Below are 18,520 nucleotides of genomic sequence, written 5' to 3' on the forward strand. Positions count from 1 at the left end.
CTTCCGATATCAGATAAGTCTGATTCAATGGTGGAAAATCCTGGAGAAAAAGTTGCTTACTAACTTTGGCAACAAACTGCCTACAGCGCAAATCCTCCTCCCAAAAAAGGGGGAATGAACTTTATAAAAAGGGGGTGTTCTTATCAAGCCGGTGAGTGTTAATTATATATTGGTTGTAATAGGCCAGTGAGCTCAGTCCCAAAACACCCATTTCTCATGCTGTCATGAGTGCCCTGAAGGAGAGGCACACCGAGAGGGCCAATAAAGAAACAGACAGCAATGGTAAAAACTTAATGGATTTTTTTTTGGGGGGGATTTGTCCCAGTAAGCCTGATGGTATGTTCTATTATCTTTTATTTTTGGCCTATACCCCAGCTTTAATGTGTCAGAACAGGATGGTAAATAAGACGTTTTTTCTTCAGAGTAAACTACACAATTCTCCATCAGCTACAGAGTATTAAGCCATTTTTGGGAGGCTCAATAACAATGCATGCTTAGTAATAATTCATTGTGTGCCTTGAACACAATTTAAGGGACATTACTCGCTACATGTAAACAAAAATGGTTAAAAGACATCTCATTAAAAATAACATTTAAAACATATATCCGAATTAAGCACAATTATCACCTTGAATCTCATTTGCAAGCAAAATTCTAAGATTTTCAGTTGCACTGAGAACAGCAATGAATTCAGGCAGAATACAATCTGTGAGAGTTCTGCAAATTAGGAAAAGTTGAGTGTGAATCAGACTTTGTTCTGTATTATTCTTATCATGATGAATTTCAAATATATTTTCATGTATAATTAAATGGTAAATGGTCTGTACTTGTATAGCGCTTTATCACCTTTCGGTCTCAAAGCGCTTTAACATAGTTTTCCCATTCACACACTAATGAGACAGATAACCATGCAGGGTGCTGCCATCAGGAGCACATTCACACACCGATGGTACACCATTGGGAGCAACTTAGGGTTCAGCGTCTTGCTCAGGGACGCTTGGGCATGTGGACGGGGGGAGCTGGGGATCGAGCCACCAACCTTCCGATTGGTGTTCAACCCACTCTACCGTCTGAGCCACAGCCCCCCAGAAATGTCAGTTCTAAATGCAGAAATATTTTGCTACCGCAAAGATGACAGTATGAAATGGCTGTTTAATTTCAATGCTTAAAAAGGTCACCTTTGTCTCTAAAGTTTTGGGTAAAAAACATGAGGGTGGTTTCATTTTTTAGTATTACGTGTAATTTATGTTGCTACTCTGAATCTGAAAGTTTCTTGTTCTAAAAAAAAAATTTGATCATGTAAGCCTGTTTGGGCTGGGCAAATTATTCTTTAAACAATAATATAATTAATCAAAACATACACAGGGACACTCAACACATGAAACAGTTTCAACATGCCAAATCCTGTATTTAGGTCATTAAGAAAGAGGAAATTCAACAAACCAAATGTAAAATAGATAACAGCCTCACTATTCTGTTTTGGGGGAACCTGTGTTTTTGGGGTGGGAGATTTGTTATTGTTACTTAGTAGACTTTTTCACTACTAATTGCCTCGTTTCCGGGCAATTTTCATCACCATCAAACACCGAAAGAGCAGGATAGAAGGGACGTAGGGAGGAGGGCTAATGATGTAAAATACATTAGAAACAGGCAGATGGTGTTCCCAAGCAACAGACAAAGCCCCCTCCGCTGACACATTAGTGTCGGTTATTAGCCTGCACTGAAAAATTGGTTTGTTTTCCGTGTCTTTTACACAACTTAAATGAGTTCCATCCTTCTACATGGTGGGCCCCTGCCATCACCGGTTGTCCGTCAGTGGGGATGACCAAAGAACACCAGACTAAACACACCGAGCCGTGTTTGCATGTAGTTAAGAGCTTTGAAAAATGTGCATCAACATGTTTATATGTAGAAAAGAAGCACTTTTAGAAAACACAAACTTTTTTTCACTTTGATTAAGCTGTTCACATTTTTGTTTGTGTGTTGAGTCAATTCTGTTGATTAGAGACTATATTTTTGTGGTTTTTGTATTGGTGTTTTTCAACCTTATTTACATTGCTAGCGGTCCCAAAAATGTTTTTTTTAAAACTCTGGGTTGGAACAACCTATCTGACAGAAACTTAATTTTAGTGTGTATTAGGCGTGTACAGTATGTCTGACAAAGCAGTGCCTGTCAACAGGATCTTTCACACTAATTCTTCAAATGTTAATAAAAAAAACAACAACATAAAAATGGTGTTTTACAGTTAAAACCAAACCAAATGAAAGCTGCTGAGGGGAATGGCTGCCTGCATCAACCATCACACGGCAGCCTTACTACACTTGAGATGACTCGGTACTTTTTCATGACTTACCAGGCTCCAAGTCAAGCTGGCAGAGGTACTGGGAGGTGCTGAGGGTGACCACCACCACGCGGTGCCTGAGGATGTCCTCCCTTGTGGGCATCTGAAAAGTGATGTGTGTGCTGGAGATCAGACAGTACTGCTGGACCACTGGGTGGACCGTCTTCACCCAGCGGTTCCTGAAGTATACCCTGGAGGAAGCGGGGGAAAAAAGCAGAAAGATTAGGAGAAAGAGTTACAAATAGAGGAAGACAGGAGCAACTGGAGAAATTGTAAAGTCTAACAATTGTTTGCCTCTGAGGCATGTTGGCTCACAACCATAAAACACAGCAGTGTGTACAATTTGTTATTCACTTTTATATGTCTTTTGTCTCAGGTTAGAGAGGGCAACTTATGAATTAGTACTTTATAGTAAGAAAAAAAAAGGCAGTGAAAAGAGCTCAGAAATCATTAAGGAATTGTAGAATTTTTCCAGGATAACAACAACAAAAAAGCATGGTTGCACATGACATTACGTCAGTAAACTGATCAACACAGACAGCCTGCAGGCAAGACCTTACATATGTCCTCTGTCGGATGTTGTTCTTTGGCAATTTCTTCCCACTAAATATTCATACAAGGTCTTTTGTCTTGAATAAGTCCACCCAAAGGAGGCGAGCAGACCAGAGAGACGTTTGCTACAGTGATGATGGCGCAATTTACACTGAAGCCTTTGGAAATCAGACTAACCACTCATGTGAAACCAGCCATTTGATTGCCCATATGTTACCAAACACTTGTGTGTGAAAACACTCACACACATACAAACAGCTGTCACATTAGGGTGAGGCTGGTCAAGGCAGACATAGCTTCCCTGTCCTTGGTTGACCTCTGGGGCTGTTGAAATGTGATTAGAAGTCACTAATGCAGGGAAAAGAAGTACCCCTGTCTTTCTGTGTTTGTTTGTTGCCTCAAGGTGTAGTTCTAAAAGCAGGGGGAGTTCTTGAGTTCACATCCCCAAAGTCAGCTGTGGCAGGCTTTCCAATACTGGTAATCCAGTTGATGTATGTGTGAGAGTCACAGAGTTGCTCTCAATCGAAGACGGTGTATGCTGACAAGACAGGCCACACACACTGAACACAAAAGATCTAAATATAATAAACATTAATGTTAAATACCAGGAATTAAAAAAGCAAGATATCACTTTCCCATCTGAAGTATGCGCTAACTACTGATCTGAGATATGTTGCATTGGCTAATGAATACACTGGAGTAATGTTGGGTGTCTACAAAGGATCATAATTTATATTATGGAAACATGGTCCTTTGTGGGTGCCTCAGACCCAGTTCAGACCAAAGATTTGCGATAGGACGAACTGTTTTAGAATGTTGCAAGGAAAAGTCGCAGCAGTGTGAAATCCTTCAGCAGCCAATCATCTCAGAGAGGTCTGCTGGTCTCATCAGTTACAAACTGTCCGCTGATTGAAATGGCAGAAGTTTTAGACAGAAGAAAGAGAGGATTTCCCCCCACCCCTCCCAAATCAATGTATTTTAGGAATAACCGTGTATTGTATGACACAGGTTTACGGCATAGGTTTGCATAAACCTTCTGTTCTGTTGATGTGCCCATGGCCAGCTCCAAATTCTCAATAACATCACTAAGTACAGAGTTGTTGCCATGGAGCTGTTACACCTTGTTGTCTCGGTGCTTTAGTATAAACTGGCAGGTTTCAGAATGTTGCAGAAAGAGAATTGCAAGTAGGCGCTAACATCCAATCATCTCTCAATCAATCTTTGGTCGAAACTCGACTTAATGACAGAACTGTAGCTACTTCATGAACCTTCCTCTCAAAATATGTATTCAATTCAGCCTAAACGAATACATACAAATTTAAAGAGACTTTAACATCATGTATGTAATGTATCCCTTCAGGCCCCGCTACATATTTTAACTGTACAATATACGAAAATTCACCAGGCATATAGCATGTGCGCTGATGAATGTCGCTTGGTTTCATATACCTGAGAGGTCTGGCATGAGGATTGCCTGCTTCAACATACGGATGAAGGTAGTCCTTAATGTAAAGGTCAGCCGCACTGTTGGAGTGGGTGCAGATCAGGACCCTGTAGAGAAAAAAGACAAACAATGTCAGGCATGAATACTCAATACTGCCAATAGATCCCCCTAAATCCTGCAAAATGAACCTTTGAGAGACAAAGCATTAAAGATACGGACTAAAGCCCCATCAATGCATGTTCTTGTGCTAGAGGCTTTGATTTGAATTTCATTTAGTATGTGAAACATTTAGGATACCATGGGTTAGCGTTGACTTTGATATCAAAATGTAAATAGAACGTAATTCAATTTTTACACTCAACTAATTCTATAAAACCGAAAATCTGAGCAGTTAAAAAAGTAGGGTTCATTCACTGTCAATACCACGCTGATTTACAGTACAAGTTGGTATAAACCTGCCGTTGGTGTGTTCCCGTTTTATAAATCTCAGCCACAACAGGAAATGATGACAACTGCCGAACAAGCAACCTACAAAAATGGCATGTTTGGATCGCACGCAATAAGGAATGCCCGCTCGGTTATTTTTGGCCATTTGCTGGGAATTAAGTCACTTTAATCCTCGGGCTCACCTCCCTTCTTGCACATATTCCACCAAAACAAGTCCCACCTCCCAACACTACTTTGCAAGGGCAGCGTCACTGCATCCTGGGTTTAGTGCTGCACAAGACAATATACAAACAAGCCAGAGTGTCCCCCCCCCCCCATTTTTTTTAATGCAACGCAAAAGAGCGTACAGCATTGAACACAATAACATATATTGGGAACACTTGACTACGGTCTATATATTGTCTTGTTCACTGTTTTAACTGCATGACAAGCTGGTAGTAAAGGTCCAGAGGGGTCACCCTTCTCTTGTCTTTTAACACATCTATAATTCATATTGGACATAGAATATTAGATGTATTCAATGTGAAATGAATATTACATTGCTTCACATTTTTCAAAGGCTGATTTTTTTTTCCCCCTTTAACATTACATATACACACACCGCGCTCTCCCTTCCGTACGGGGGACACTGTCCGAGATATTCCATTCATTTTTCATAAAGACCAGGGAGCCTTGTGCTACATGGCTATGCTTTTAACTCAACAAACTGCAGAATTTCCTGTGGACATCTGTACAAAGGGAAGGAGCTCACTAATGATGAAAAATCTTGCCATGTTTTCAATGATGTAATATTGTACATATATATAACACTTTGTGGCCCACTGAAGTGACATAACTCGATTGATCACATCGACTTTCATTCCGGGTCAGGAAAAGCAATGTAAGCAATCTAACCATGTGCATCAACCACAAATGACACATATTCATCCAAACGACCGATCACACTTTTCCTGCGAGTTATGGCACACGCACACTACGAAGCACACCACAAACAGAGTCCTAATCTCACACACACACACACACACACACACACACACACACACACACACACACACACACACACACACACACACACACACACACACACACACACACACACACACACACACACACACACACACACACACACACACCACAGCTTGACAAACCCATGGCAGCCTCTACCCTGAAGCTAAAATTGAGACCACTGCACAACCCAGCACCTCTATCATGTCCTTTCATTGACCTCCCTTACCATTTCATGTGTTTATGACTGCTGCTAAAACACACTTGCTCATATCGATGTAATTTTTCACCCCTTAGCAACAACTATCATTACACAAGGAGTGCCAGTAGCCTAGTTCATCTATGTATGGGAAAAAAAAGGGTTTATTAAAAAGATTACAAAATGTAATTCAGCAGCACCATTTATCATAACCATTTTAAATAATCATTAAGCTGAATCAACATCTCCCTAAACAAGCTTTGACAAAAAAATGAATCGGTTGGACTGCACCATGTTTTTTTTAGCTTGGTGTACCTAATCAACTGGTATGTTGTATGAAATGACCACAGTCAGCGTGGGATTTGACAGGTCTGCTGATCAATACCAATCACTGAACATTTATTTCACAGGTATGAGGTGAGCCAGCACTTAATCTCACACCCATTGACATGTCAAGACAAATTGCTTTCCATCTGTAAACACCTTTCAAGGTTGCCAACAGAGGTAGAAGAAGAAGGAGAAGAGGAAGAAGAAGAAGAAGAAGAAGAAGAAGAAGAAGAAGAAGAAGAAGAAGAAGAAGAAGAAGAAGAAGAAGAAGAAGAAGAAGAAGAAGAAGGAGGAGGAGGAGGATGATGAGGAGGAGGAGGAGGAGAAGAAGAAGTCATTGAACAACGCCTACAGAATTTAAATAAAACACACACAGACCTGCTCTGTTCCTGGCGAAGGATGTGCTTGACAGCCTGGGCCAGGGTGAAGGTCTTGCCGGTACCATAGGGACCAATGATGAGGATTGGGGGTAAGGACATTGTGATGGGTGTGGTGATGGCCAGGATGGCCTCCTTCTGCTTGGCATTTAGACGGGGATCCAGCTGCTCGTCCCACTGCCTGAGGGCGGAGGGAGGAAGGAGAAATGATCAGAGGAAGAGTCCAACATTAATTGAACTTTTAGTCTTAAAAAAGCCATTTTCAAGCATTTCAACAAAATACTACACTTTAAACAATGAATAGCTTTAAATATGAGAGACTTGTCTGTTGATCTAATTAACTTCAGTGGGACAGTGATAGGAGTGACAAACACAAGGTGTTTCACAGAATGACAGGAATGGTATGCACGCACATACTCAAAATGATGAGTGATGAAAGCAAAGACGGTATAAAAGTTGTGGTCGAAGGAAGTGTGGGAAAGAAAGCGGCTGAAACAACAGAAGTTCTGAACAAGAAGTGAAGGAGAAATCAAACTAGTCAATCTTTGAACAAACAGAAATGTATAAGTCTAGACAACATACACATCTCAGATTACAGACAAGCTGTGGCTGCCCGAAGCACCTCCTACTTTTGCGTTATATAGTTTACTCAATTTTAGGTTTGGCATTTACAGTATTAAATAGGTGAGACATGTTTACGTGCCTGCTGGTCATGTAAAGAATCTAAATATTGTAAGTTTCACATTTTTGTCTTATACGCAAAAATATCCATAGCAGAGAAGGTGCAACAGACATGGGTACCATCCCACCATGAATATAAAACGTGGCAGAAATGCAAGAGGAAAGAAAATCGTTTTCAGATGAGCAGTAAATATCATATACACAGGAAAGTGTATGTGTTTGTTTAAATAATAAAGATGACTAGGAAGGAGGGATTTATGTAAGAGTGAGTTATTGTGCATGTATCATGTGTGCATATCTGTTTGTCTCTAAGCATCACTGTCCTCATTACGAAGCCTGCATCTTCTGAAGCTGTGAATCCACCAACACCAATTGACTGATCTCCAACTGAGACATAGTTGGGGGCATGAGAGATTTCTCAGCATTTATGTGTGTGTGTGTGTGTGTGTGTGTGTGTGTGTGTGTGTGTGTGTGTGTGTGTGTGTGTGTGTGTGTGTGTGTGTGTGTGTGTGTGTGTGTGTGTGTGTGTGTGTGTGTGTGTGAGACAGAGATGGATGGCTGAGATCAAGGGATTCTGCTACAAGTTTTCAAAAGCCTTAAGTCTTTCATGCCAACAATACTTTCTCCTTAAACATCTTGTTTGGGTCTAATTAGAACATGTCAATCACTGGCACAACTCATTTATTACAGCAATGCAGCCACATCTGGCTTGTTAAGGTAATTCGTTCAAAGTCAAACAATGCTGCTGGTTTGGGCTACCAAATATAATAGTTTGATTGGTCAAAACAAGGCACAAGCGTGTAATATTAATGGCCATCTAATGCTCATTTTGCCATCACTTCTTTTTGTGCAAATGTAAAAGTACGACTTTTTAATCACAGTACAAACGGCAATCAAACATTTGTATGGTTTGGAAGGGATTTTATTTACCTGTAATTCTTCCCTATTTGTATTGTGAGACTTTGAGGCTCGCTGAAATTCATAGACTGTCTGTACCAACATGATATTAGCAAACTGCACCGTTTCCCTCTAAACATCATCATCCCAACTAGTGGGGTGAAAGATGTGGAGAGGACTACATAATACTGGTATTTAACTGCTATCTTTCCTCACTTAAATTATTATAAAGATATTAATGTTGAATAACGTTAATGGTGCAACTATTTACCTCAAAACCGAGATGTGTTGCTTTAAACCAGAGGTCTTCAACAGGGGGTCCGTGACCCCTAGGGGGTCCGCGGAGGTACTGCAGGGGGTCCGTGAAATTTGTGGTTGATTAGAAAATTGTAAAAAAAAAATAATATATATTTTTTTTTTCACAAATTTAAATGTCTTTAAATACACATTAACATGAATCCGACATATTGTAGTGAATGGATAAATGGAGGCAGAAGATGTTATCTTTCAGTCAGAAATGCACACATTCAGCGACACACAGGAGCTCTCTAAAGCTGGGCACCGGTTCACTCACAGCGCGAGACTAGCCTGGGCCTGTCCCTCCAAGCCTCCTGCACTCCTCCAGTTTAATATAAAACACAATGTTATACAATATATATATATATAGTAGGGGGTCCCTGCTCCATCTCTCTATCAGTTTGGGGGTCCTTGGCCTGAAAAACATTGAAGACCCCTGATTTAAACCACAAAGTATACTTCTGACTAGTTTGCAGTTAAGGTGACAATTTAAGAGTTTAGATCAAAATCAAATCAGCTTTATGACATCACTACTACGGCTGTATCCACAGGTGAGCTTAAACTTCAGCTAAATTCCCCCCTTGGTCTCTTTAATCAAACACTCGGACTTATCCAAATTCCAATTAAAACAAAAGTCCACATGAATCCTATTCTGGAGCCCAGATAAAGCAGCAGCCAAGAAAACCACAGGGGGATTATATTTGACTTTGGCTCTTGTCAATAAAGATTACTGCCTCGTTTCCCTCACCTGTCCAACTTCAGAGAGAGAGCTCTAAAGCTGAAGGGAGCTGCAAGCATTTCCAAATAGCCAACGAGCCAGCAAGGCGAGGGTTATTCAGTCAACTATGGAACTGATGTGGTGTACCCTCCGTTCGGGTATTTGTCAAACTAATACGACGTGCAGGTAATAGAGGAGTGCCTGTATAATATACGTGTTGAGGATTACTTGCATGTATTATGCAAAAATGGGTGTATATGCTGTATGCAAACACAGGAGACTTCCTATCAATTCGATGTCGTAAGAGACCGTGTCCGAAGGAGGTGAAGATTTAATTTTGGTAACAATAAATATAATTTTTTTTTTTTCATCACAAACTGCTCATCGCAGTCAAGCGTGTGTGATGGTGTACATGGTGAAATACACACCTGTTGGGGCTCCAGGGGATGGTGGGGACCAGGCTAGCATCAGGGAAAAGGATGTTGTTTTCTCTGATGCGATCCAGGGCGTAGTGCATCTCGCAGAGTGGCAGTCTGTTCAACTGGAACTGGAGCTCCACCTGACACAGAGGCAACACAGAGAGCTTGTTTATCTCCATCCATCCGTAGGCTAGGGATACCAGGAAATAATCAACGCAATACATTTTAATCAATACATGGAGCAAACCTTTTGTTTGTTAGAACAATTCTGTTTAAAATGAGAATCAATTTCCGGTTTAGAACCGATGATTCTCTTTAATGATTTATGGTATTGAGAATCCACATCCATTAAAAATCATACATGTATAACATATGCAATGTGGTGCAACGAATTGCATCAATATTGCAAATTGGACATCTGTAAAAAGATGTTAAAAATGAATGACATGTATGAGCTCTAATTAAATTCCTCACATAAAGACGAGTCTTGCCAGTTGCTCTGGAGCCGCGTATTCATGTCTCTTTAAAACTAAGATGCAAAATCGAAATTTGATGTGTTGCATTCTCCCAATTCTCTTTTGGGAGCGCTCTAGGTCTGCCACAATACGTACACAATCACCTGGCCGCAATTATTTGAGCCTAGTCGTCACTATTTTGTATAGTCATCAGAACTGTTTCCATTCATGTCTATAAAAACCGCTGGATGAAACTATGTCATATTTCCATGTCATTTTCCACCATTTGAGGTTTGACTGATGCTCTTTTAATGACATCATCTCATCCAGCATCATCCTGCTATGGTTTAATGGCACATGAGTAGAGAACTAGTGCCACCAACTGTTTATCTCGAGGTGTTTAACTTCTGATATTCGACTGACTGCTTTTCAAATGAGCATTTACTGACATTAACCATCATGGATTGAGTTGAAACACCACAGGCAATAAATGTCTCTTCTTCATAAATTGTATGTTTATCATTAAACTGATCAGGCTTAGAATAGTGGTCCAAAATAAACAGGAAAAGACAACTAATTGGTTAATCGCAATTATTTGTTTGACGATTAATTGTAAAATAAAAATTTTATGAGTGGTGACAGACCTACAGATTTCTAGATCTTACAACTGACACACAAGACCTAGAACCTTGTGGCAGCATCATGGTGTGGAGATCCTTCCCACTGAAACGAGGTGGGAGACAGTAACACCTGCAACAGTGTTGTGCACTGGCTTTGCCACAGCTGAACAGTTGATGAACCATTTACTAATTCACCAAGTCCATTTACATTTCTATTTAATTCCCATATCTTACACCTGGTGTATGCGTTAAGATTTGTTTTGTTTTACTGCTGGAGGGCGTAGTCAGCTTGAGAGAGAAACAGGCTTCCAACAGGTACACTGTGAAGTAGGCAATGGCTTTGGGGGCTACAAGTGTGAAAAGCAGAGTGATAAAGAATGAATATATGTATGATTTAAAAAAAAGAAGAAAAGAGGAAACAAGAAGAAAATAGGGAAAAAAAGACAAAGAAATAGAGTGAAATAAACAACAAACACAAGGGAATTTAAAGTGAGATATGCAATAGCAAGTAGTGTGCGAAACGTCAAGGCTGTGTGGAATAAGAACACACAAAAGAGATAGGGAAATTTAATTGTAGCATATAAGCAAGCAGGAGAGGCATATGCAGAAGACAAAGGAGATTATGCTCCCGCGGAGATAGAATGAGGGTTGTTTTGATAACTGTTAACACAGCGCCCCTGCTGACGTTCAGGACAGAAGAGGAGAAAAAAAAAAAAAAAAAAAAAAAAAAAAAGAGTCTCCCGGAGGTAGTTATTCCAACAAAAAAAGGTGAAACTTTCAAGTTTTTAAAGAAAGAAAATTGTCTAATTATCATTTTCTAGTTTGTACAAAAAAAATTACTTGCACAAAAATCTTAATAAGACACCAGTCTTATTAAATATCTGTGGTGACAGTAGGACAGAGACACCACCTGCTTCAGCATGAGAAGTGCGGTAAAGCCTATACCTGTAATTCTCTGTCAGACTGTAGCCCCAACTCCTGACAGCAGTCCTTGCAGATCCTCAGGAAGATGTAGTCCTTGGTTTTCTCCTCAATCACAGCCTCATAAACACGCTCTTTGACCCCAGGAGGTGGCTGGCTGCTGACCCCCTCACGGCCCAGCGGCAGCAGCAGGACTGAATTTACTTTTGTCATCACAAGCCGCCCGGCCAGTGTGTCCTGACGCGAGAGGAAGGAAAGAAAAAAAAGAAAGAAGAATAACAGTTTAGCAGATACTTTTGGACTCTTAGTGCCACTAAGGAGTAGTTAGAACCTTAAAAGTGAAATGGCAGAAACCAACGTGGCAATGTGTGGTTGGCAGACGCCACTGCAGACAGTCCACTTACCTCAGAGAGTGTTTCAGTGAGTCTGAAGCGTGCAAAGAGCTGTCCATTCTGGGCATACTTGGCTCCGACAGAAATGCCAGTCAGCATAAAGCTATTGACCAGCTGCAGATTCACCTTGATGTTAAACCTGGGGTTGAACATGGACATTGGTTATGCATTTAAAGACCCCATTACTGCACTTGTAAGTCAACTTAAGAATGAAGGCATCACTGATGTCAATAAACAAGCAGCATCGCAACGGTACATTCACTTGACTCGGGTACAGGTGAGTCCCTCCTTTACTGCAGACATCTTAACCCTGTTCTGCTTTCTAGTAGTTTTAAGTAAAAGTGAAAGCCTAATAAGCTGTTCAAAATCTAAGGCCAACCAAATAAAACCCAGACAGCGAAGAACCTAAAAAACAGCTAAATCCATTTTATTAAGATGGTCCTTGAGAGAAAAACAACCAGTGGCACAAAGCTTATTCATGCACACATTTAGTGGAACATTGAAGCACTTTTGGGAGAGATATAAATTCAGTTCTGCAGTGTTGCCTTTCTGGTCTCTGCTGGATCTGAAATGATGAAATAGCCAGCAACATTGGCGATGAACTCTGATGGATGATTGGCACGTGCAGATCACTTAACACGTCCTGTATTTATTTACAAACCAGTGGTGTTAGATAGCCTGGGGAGCTCTTAAGGTTTCTTGTCATGGGTTTGCATCAGCTTTCTGGCAAAATTCTCAAAGAGGGAACATTTTTAGACAAAAGCAGACAGCAAAGAGGTCTTGGTTCTAAGTCACTCCATTCTCACTTTAGATAATCAGCGTTCCTCCTGATACAAAGCTGCCAAAAGGAAAAATGTCACACACAGAAAGGGTAAAGCAAAATATAGTTTGAAGTTATTCAGTTATTCTAAAAAGAAATCGTTTTTAGGTTGGACAGCATTTAAATGACTGAAATAAGCCATTAATGATCATTTGCAGATCCAAGAGTCCACATTTAAGTGGAAACCTCCTGCTGAAACTGGATCAGCCCTTAAAAGCATTAGAAAATGTCAAGCATAGATGAGAGATTGTTCATATGCATACTTGAAAAGATGAAGATTAAAAGAATATTTCATGCTACAGGTAAGAACAGAAAAAGGATCCATTCTTCGATTCCTTACCAAGTCAAATGAGACTGTGAGTAAAGAATCAAGATCATTTTAAGAGCCGGCAGGAAATAAAAGAGATTTAAAGTGGTGGGGGAGGGTCTGCCGTACTTATTTTACTGAATGGGGGATTAAGTGGTTACTGTGACATCATCAGCAGCATGTTCAGTTTGTTTTTTTTTTCAAGCAAAAAAACTAGAGAAAAAGCCGCATTCCTCATGGTCTTCAAAACAATCACCTTAGACTTGTGATTCAATGGCACTGCCACCGTTAGTGAAGCTGGGTGTGAGATTCACACCCGCCCTCTCACACACACACACACACACCACACACACACACACACACACACACACACACACACACACACACACACACACACACACACACACACACACACACACACACACACACACACACACACACACACACACACACACACACACACACACACACACACACACTACAATGATGGTCAAGTCTGACACCTTGTGGTGGGTTGAGATTTCATAACACAAAATATTTATACCACTCAACGACAGCCAAGGGCTGTATTGGTGAATGTATTGTAAATAAAATGTTTGGTTCAAAGCAGTCAAGAGAACATGTATTCAATAAAAACATATATATAAAATATAAAACTATATATGTCTTTTTGTGCAGCACAACTGTTTGTAGTATGGCCACTGAACAATTTGCAGTTTTATATTTTATATATATGTATATATATATATATATCTATATCTATAAAGGCTGCATTTGCACACATTATATTTAGTATTTAAATCATCATATTAATGCATTTTGTTATATTGGTGTTTTAATATACATGTATTACTCATTTCAGTTCATTTTCTATTCAAATTTCATTTACATTGCTTTTGTAGATGTTTTTAAACTCTCGGTTATCAGTGTCGTTTGTACTTTGTTATTCAACTCAAATTCAATAGGTAGTGTTGAAACAAGTCTATTCAAATGCCCTCATAAGAAGAAACCCTGAATCATTTGACTTACTTGCTAACTTCCTTATATTGTGCAATCTCCTCTATGTAGAGCAGGTCATGCAGTCGGGCCTGGTAGTTGTCTTTGGTCAGGGTCTTATCCAGGACTGACTGGGTGAAGAGCTGGTCGGCTGACAGAGGGATGTGATAGCGGGATAGGAGACCGCGCTCCATTTCGGCCATCGTCTCATTGGGACAGAATTCTACGATGGTCTTGCACGAAGAATCCCAGCGCTTCGCTGTCATCAAGAGCTGCTGCCTGGCTGCCAGCAGGTGTTCAAGGTCTGGAGAGCAAAGGACAGGAGAATAGGAGAAGGCACTAATGAAGCCTATACACTGATGTAAAACTGTTTGACCTGTCGGTTCTGAATATATTGTTTGGACTCAAATCATGAATGTAGTTTAGCTGTGTCATTTCATATGCTCTGACTTTTTAATGACCTCCAAATGATCTCTTTGCTTTTATCATACCTTCAATAGAGGCAGCGTCCACCATGATCCGCTGCATCAGCACAGGTTCTGAGCCGAAGTCAAAGACAATGGTCTGTCTGAAGGTACCAAAGATCTCTGTGCTGAAGCCCACTGCGACCTTGTAGACACAATGGTCCAGGCCATTGTCTACTGTCACTGTCACAAAAGCAAAGTTTATTGTGAGTTAACTTGCAATCCATTGTTACAAAAAGAAACGGCACTGTCACTTCAAAACTCATCAAGATAAAAAAAAATTAAAAAAGTAAACTACCGCAGGTTGTGAATTCCACTCCTCTATGAATGGAAGACATTTTTTAATTTAAAACTGTCGGCAAATACGGCCAATAAAAAGCAACTGCAGACACATACAAAAAAAACAAACAAACAAAAAAAAACATACGTGATGTCAAAATGTGCCATGACCACAATTTATGTAATTTAAGACATCGTGGTCAAAGTAAAACAATGTAGTAAAAGATTAGGACCTCGCAAAACCTATTCAGGTCATAAAATAGCACAACTTTCACTTATGTACAGACATCATATGATCTTTGTCAAATTGCCTACTGGTGCTCACTACAATAAGTAGTCTGAGCAGAGTCTGTGCCAAAATTGCTACTACAAGTGTATCATTGAATTTTTCTGCATAGCCGAAAACACACAATCTCCGTGTTTACGTTTCTTTATAAGTTTTGAAAAGTCAAAGGTCAAGTAATAATCGGGTTTAAAAAGAAAAGAAAAAAGTTTCATCCTTAAAAATTGTCACACAACTTGGCACCAAAGGACATTAAATGAAGAAAAAGTGAATTTGACCCCACAATCCCATGACTGGTCATGACATATGGATATGCACATAATTGTTTTCGCCCATCCAACTTCCTTTTGAACCCGCCCCTGCTCTGCCGCTGATTGACTGGTACTCGTTGCTTTCTTGGGTTAGGTTGGTTAGCTTTAGGAAGGACGAGTGAGATGGTTCAGGTAAACGTATCAGAGTTAGAGCCAATCAGAGGACAAGTAGAGGAGGGTCCTGAAGGTGGAGGAAAATATTACGCTGGGTATGTGCATGTCTCACCTGGAGTTTCCTCTCCTGGGGTCCACTCCTGGCAGCTCTTGGGGACTACTTGGAGGCGCTCCTCAGCTGACACGCCTGTGATGAAGAAGTGTGGTCTGTGGGCATCGTACAGCAGGGCGATGCGGTACAGCTTTCTGGCCGGCTGGTGTAAGAGCGCGATGGTGAGATAATCAGATAATTCACAAAATTTAAGGATGATTAATATACAGACCCAAGCGGCACTGGCAGGCCAACAGTAAAAACATTGCCTAATTGCCCCGTGGCACACTGATAAATGATCTGCTTAGACGAAGAAAAGACTTTATCCTACCTTGCACAACAAGGAGAAGATCCAGGAGTGGGAGGATCTTTTGGAGGTGACGGTAACAGAGAGGCTGGAGCTGGTCTCTACATTCACTCCTTCTAAACTGTCACTTAGCTAGAAGAAGAAGAAGAAAGACCCATGCTCAGTCAGAACTATCACTGCCAATCTATTCGGACATTTTTCACAAGAAAAACTGAATGAGCCTAAGTTCACCGCTGCATAAAACAAACATGAACGTAAACATTTTAAAAGTATCTATCACATACTATATATCACAACAACAGTTATGAGCTGGCTATGAAGGGTTTAATAATGTTATGACAGGTTTGTGAATGTGTGCCTTTCACCGTCAGCCCTGCAGAAAATCTTTATTATGAGTTTGTATGGTTAACACAGTTATGGCAGTATAAAAAGATTCAGTGTTATAAATCTTAAACCTCTTGGACGTCCGGAACAAAATACAGAATCTCCTTAAAATCAATTCACTTATTCCATTTACACATTTCCAAAGCTTGATTTTAAATCTCCAAACCTGTACTTGTAATTGTTTTATATAACTGTATTTTACTCCGTTTTATCTACTCAAACTACCTAACTTATATTTGAATGCTTCTTCTACAACCTTCTTATTTTATATTTTTGTTGATTTTAATTCATCTTTCAGGTTAGTCTTCCTTCATCTGACAGTAAATGGTTAACTATAAGTTCAACTGTGATACCATGGTATCTCTGTCAGCTAGTGTTATTGCTGTAATCACTGTTATTGTTTTTATTTGTTCTTTGCTCTGTAAATGACTCGATGTCATTGTAAATGAGGGTCACCCTCAATGATTTCTCCAGTATAAATACATGTTGAGCAAATGTTTGCTCCTGCTTTGTGTTTAAGGGATTTCACTTATACAATCACAATGCATAGACAAGGAGACGCGTGACAAGAAAAGCTAAATAATAGAGCGTTTATCTCTAATTATAGCAGTAGAATGAAAACCTTACTGAGTTCAAACATACTACTCATACAGAGCATTGAAAGTTTTTGTGGTTTTGTTTTTGTCATTTAAAAGCTACCGACTTGGTAGCACAATGTTGCTTGCAGCCCTGCTACAGTTACACGGCGGAGGGTTTACAGATGTTTGAAGAGGCTTTTAATAAAATCCTGGATGAGAGGGTGAACCCTAAATTTGTCACGCGATTTGGGATGTTTTCTAGTCACTGAGCCACTTTTGAGCTGGCAAGCACCACAAAGCCACTCACCACTTTCTCTGGGGAGAGGGAATTCATCCACTTCTCTATTAGGGTCTCCATGTAGTTCTCGGTGAAGTGCTTGCTCTCCTGCTGCTGTTTGAGGCGGATGAGGCGTGACGCGTAGCGCTTCTGCCACTCCATCAGCTCCTCCTGCGAGTGCGCCGACGTGCACTGGGCCCCGTACCGACACAGACCCTGCTCCAGGTACCTACAGGACGGACGGACGGACAGACGGACGGACGGACGGACAGACAGACAGGCAGGCAGGCAGGCGTGCTGAACACAGGTAGGTGTTTAATCAAATATACAGATATTGGTTTTACTTCAGAAATTTGTTCAGACTACCAGACAGATGTTGGTTACAAGAAAAAACTTTCTCGTATGTCAACAATAGACATAGCATAGAGGGTAACCTTCAGTTCTTGTCATTTTTGCTGATGATTAAAAATAAAAAGACTGTAACAAAAGTAAGTTTAAGATTTTAACAAATTCTTTTGGATTCATTGTCACAGATAACAGGACGTATAATACAAGAAAAATTAAATTCACAGCAGTTTACTGCCTTGAATAATGATTTCATAGCCCTCATTGTAATGAAACACCATCATTGCTACCTACTACAAGTTACTCCTTTGCAATCAAATGCCTGCATTTCACACAGACCAGAATAGTGGAAATGGCATATCAATTTAGCGCCGCATTATTTCATGCAAGACATAAATTCTTGCGTGCAAATTACCCGAAAGCTTTTATTACCTTTTACAGAGGGTGTACTCCTCACTGCTGGTGACTCCTCTGGGAGGAGGCCGGAACTGCCAGCCATCTTGGACCTCTGTCAATACACAAGCCAAGTGGTTAATAAGACCTCTGAGGGTTTTTCCACACGAGTATGATGACTCCCTGTTCCCCTGCTGCCCAGTGTTCACAACACATATATGTTAAAGACCAGAGTACGCTTAATGTCCTCATCCACACGGCATTTGTATTCACAGTAAAAATGTGTGTTAAATGTAATGGCCACAGGTCTTACAGTCTAGTAGCACTCGTGTTGCTGCTGCTTTTGTTTTGGACGCACAGACAAGAAGGCACTCAACACGCTCGCCTGTCTTCAAACATTCAAACCACTTTTTTAAGTTTGAAAACGTGACAGCAAGTCGATTCATGTTCACGTTACATCATCAACAGTGGTACGGCT

At 40.4% G+C, this 18,520-nt stretch overlaps 1 protein-coding gene across 4 annotated transcripts in view; it reads right to left on the minus strand.

Annotated features, from left to right (window-relative positions):
* Positions 1 to 18,520, minus strand: part of helz (helicase with zinc finger) — a 56,150-nt gene that overhangs the window by 27,559 nt on the left and 10,071 nt on the right. The window contains exons 7-19 of one of the 4 annotated variants that reach the window (XM_069714061.1): positions 18,082 to 18,157; positions 17,335 to 17,533; positions 16,090 to 16,197; positions 15,780 to 15,921; positions 14,708 to 14,857; positions 14,250 to 14,520; positions 12,106 to 12,232; positions 11,726 to 11,938; positions 9,715 to 9,845; positions 8,543 to 8,620; positions 6,695 to 6,874; positions 4,344 to 4,445; positions 2,355 to 2,533 (exon numbers count right to left, since the gene is read on the minus strand). In XM_069714061.1, the coding sequence (XP_069570162.1) occupies positions 2,355 to 2,533; positions 4,344 to 4,445; positions 6,695 to 6,874; positions 8,543 to 8,620; positions 9,715 to 9,845; positions 11,726 to 11,938; positions 12,106 to 12,232; positions 14,250 to 14,520; positions 14,708 to 14,857; positions 15,780 to 15,921; positions 16,090 to 16,197; positions 17,335 to 17,533; positions 18,082 to 18,157 (1,956 nt within the window). Of the gene's footprint in view, positions 1 to 2,354; positions 2,534 to 4,343; positions 4,446 to 6,694; positions 6,875 to 8,542; positions 8,621 to 9,714; positions 9,846 to 11,725; positions 11,939 to 12,105; positions 12,233 to 14,249; positions 14,521 to 14,707; positions 14,864 to 15,779; positions 15,922 to 16,089; positions 16,198 to 17,334; positions 17,534 to 18,081; positions 18,158 to 18,520 lie in introns of all 4 variants that reach the window. The other 3 variants (XM_069714060.1, XM_069714063.1, XM_069714062.1) reach the window with 3 other exon arrangements.

This window comes from Brachyistius frenatus, unplaced genomic scaffold (assembly GCF_029030835.1).
Source record: "Brachyistius frenatus isolate BFR_SWC_R1_liver_20210118 unplaced genomic scaffold, ASM2903083v1 Contig_125, whole genome shotgun sequence".
Classification (NCBI taxonomy): Eukaryota; Metazoa; Chordata; class Actinopteri; family Embiotocidae; genus Brachyistius; species Brachyistius frenatus.